This window comes from Triticum dicoccoides, chromosome 4B (assembly GCF_002162155.2).
Source record: "Triticum dicoccoides isolate Atlit2015 ecotype Zavitan chromosome 4B, WEW_v2.0, whole genome shotgun sequence".
Taxonomy (NCBI): Eukaryota; Viridiplantae; Streptophyta; class Magnoliopsida; order Poales; family Poaceae; genus Triticum; species Triticum dicoccoides.
Window position 1 is genome coordinate 406908739 of NC_041387.1, and position 3025 is coordinate 406911763.

Sequence of the window (3025 nt, forward strand, 5' to 3'; positions counted from 1 at the left end):
AGACTCAAGAGGCAGCTCATGACGGTGAAGGATATGACGAACTATGGGAGTGGCAGGGTGACCAAGGCGAGAGTGCCACTGGGACGGCGACACACGAACACCACTGAAGACGTGCGGGGCGGATGGATCCTTCAAGCGGTATAAGCCATGGCTGAGACGACCACTAAGCAGAATTTCCCGGGTGGCTCGGTCCTTAACAAAAAGATCAAACGGGTGAAATTCACATATGACATTGTTATCAAGAGTGAGCTTTGGAACAGATAACAGATTAAGAGTCACCGAGGGGACTCGTAAAATATTACGAAGATGAAGCTGCCTAGATGGATGACTAGTTAAGAGAGATGCTTGACCAATGTGAGAGATGGGCATACCTACACTGTTGGCGGTGTGAACCTTGTCGGGACCGTAGTATGGCTGATGGGTGGACAGCTTGGTGAGCTCGTTCGTCATGTGATTGGTGGCGCCAGTGTCCATATACCATGCAGGATCAATCGGATATGACGGTGTATATCCGGGGTCGACGCGTGTATCCTTGCTCTTGGTGGCAACATGAGCAGCAGGAGGGCCAAAATCCGCCATGGCAAACTGTCGCTCATTACCTTTTCCATCGTTACCAATACCCAGGAAGCTCCACTGAAACCTCTTGTGGCACTTGGAGGCAACATGCCTCTCACGCCCACAAAGCTGACAGCGTACAGGGCCGCCGCCCGAGGTTGGCGCTGGCGGGTTGGTGATGCGGGCAGACGGCGAGGATGCAGGGGGGCGCTGACCCCGCGAGGCCCAGAAGGCCGCGGGCTGGTCGGCGATGGAATTGGTGGCGCGGCGAGCTTCGATGCGTTGCTCAGTGAAGAGCAGCCGGGAGAAGAGCTCGTGCGGCGGCAGCGGCGGCTTGGCGTTGTGGACGGCCTCGGCAAGGTTGTTGTATTCAGCATCAAGACCCTTAATAATATAGCCGGCGAACTCCTCATCACTCAATGGTCGACCGATAGAGGTCAATGTATCCGCCAAGACCTTGAGCTTGTTGAAGTATGTTGTGACCGAGGAATCCAGTTTCTTGACATCATCAAGCTTGCTGTGAAGAGCCATCGAGTGGGCGGCGGAGGTCTGGGCAAACGCATGTTCCAGCGTCGTCCACGCATCCAAGGAGGAGGCAGCAAAGAGACAGAGGCCAGCGACCCCGTCTCCAAGGGAACCCTGGATGGCAGAGAGGATCGCTTGGTCCTGTTGCACCCACAGTCAGTGCGCCGGGTTGATGGCCGGGCCGTGGACGGTGTGAAGAACCTGCAGCGGACACGGTAGGGAGCTATCGACATAACCAAGGAGGGGGCGGCTGCGGAGCAGCGGTAGAACCTTGGCACGCCAAAACAAATAGTTGTCCAGCGTGAGACGAGTCGTGATGAGGTTGTCGAAGTGGAATGACGCGGAGATCATGGCGGCGTCGGTGGCAGCGACTGGCGGGGCTGCAGGTGGCCCACCCGCAGGCTGATCATCGGAGCCCCCCGAGGCCGCCCGCAGGAGGGCGAGCGTCGGGGACGAGCTAGTGGTGGAGGCCGATGGCGCTACCATCGCGGTGGTGGAGGCCGGCGCTGTCGACGACACACGAGACAGCGAGATCGGGGCGGAAAACAGCGAGCCCATCGCCTTGGTGCCGAAGAAGTGCGGCGTCGGCGAGGCACCAGTGCGAGCAGGAAGATTCAGCAGGGCAGCCAGCGATGCGGGTATGGTCCTGGAGCTGGCGGAGCTAGATGCGGAAGCAGACATGGCAGCAGCGGCGGCGGCGGCCATAGGGTTTAGGGCACGGCGGCAGCGGCGGCTGGGGTGGAGGTGGATTAGGTCCTAGGTTTTAGGCTGATACCATATTAGGCATAGGATTTGTGGGAACTGGCTCAACCCTCTAGGGGTGGCCTATCACATGTATTTATAATGATACACAATGTACATATTACACAGTTGGGATACGTTACAAAGTCTAACACTAACCATCAGCAGACCCTCGCGGCGGCGCCGGCGCCGCACGTCGACACGGACGCGGAGCTGGCAGGGGAAATGGAGGAGCAGCGCGGCAAGTTCCTCATGCTGCGCCTCTACGAGGCGCTTAACTCCCGCGACACACGCCGGGCGCAGGACCTGCTCGCCCCGGACCTTGAGTGGTGGTTCCATGGCCCGCCCACGCACCAGCACATGATGCGCCTCCTCACCGGTGCCGGCACCAACACCAAGTTCAGGTTCTGCCCCCGCTCCGTCGACGCCTTCGTCTCCACTGTAATCGCCGAGGGGAGCGCCGACGGCGCCGACCAGCTCCTCTACTGGGTGCACGCCTGGACCGTCGGGCCCGATGGGGTGATCACCCAGCTCAGGGAGTACTTCAACACCGACCTCACCCTCACCCGCCTCTCCGCCGCGGCGGCCACCAAGAATGTCAGTGCGGGCTCCCCTAGCCACTTCTCCTCTTCTTCTGCCTCTTCCTCCCCCTCCTCGTCCACGTTCTCGGGCCTCTCCTCGCCGGCGCACACGCCCAAGTGGCCCAAGTGCCTGTGGCAGAGCCGCCGCAGCGACCGCGCGTGCAAGTCGCTGCAGGGCCTCGTCCTCGCCATCTAACAACAGAGCCTACGAATGAGTAAACTAGAAGTCAAAGGAGTTGCTTTGCGTGCTTGAATTAAGAGTGTGATTTATTTGGCCTAGATCATGGATTATGGTGTGTACTACTGCTACTGCGGCAATGGCTTGCTGCTGCGGCTGAATAAAAGTATATCGTATTGGAGCCTTGGGCAATGTGCGATGAGTCACCTTCATTTCATTTTCTTTCTTTCCTGTTTCCTTGGTGTCATGACCGGTCTTCAGCTGAACCGAGCTACTCCCTCTTAATTTGATTTGACCACATATTGGAAACTTGCTGAGTCAGGAATTGCGAGCAACTCAAGGGGGTGACTCGAACGGACAAGGATTTTGTCCGTTTTTTGTCCGTCTGGATCGCCCGTCCGTGTGTCGTGTGTCCGTGTCTATTTTTGTTTGGGTAGGCCGGTTC

General features: G+C 58.3%; 1 protein-coding gene across 1 annotated transcript; it reads left to right on the forward strand.

Moving 5' to 3' along the window:
- Nucleotides 1-1981: 1981 nt before the first annotated feature.
- Nucleotides 1982-2722, forward strand: LOC119293686 (wound-induced protein 1-like). Its single transcript, XM_037572066.1, has 2 exons — nt 1982-2418; nt 2530-2722. The coding sequence occupies exons 1-2, from the start codon at nt 2047-2049 to the stop codon at nt 2596-2598; spliced, it is 441 nt and encodes a 146-aa protein (XP_037427963.1). The 5' UTR covers nt 1982-2046; the 3' UTR covers nt 2599-2722.
- Nucleotides 2723-3025: the final 303 nt, after the last annotated feature.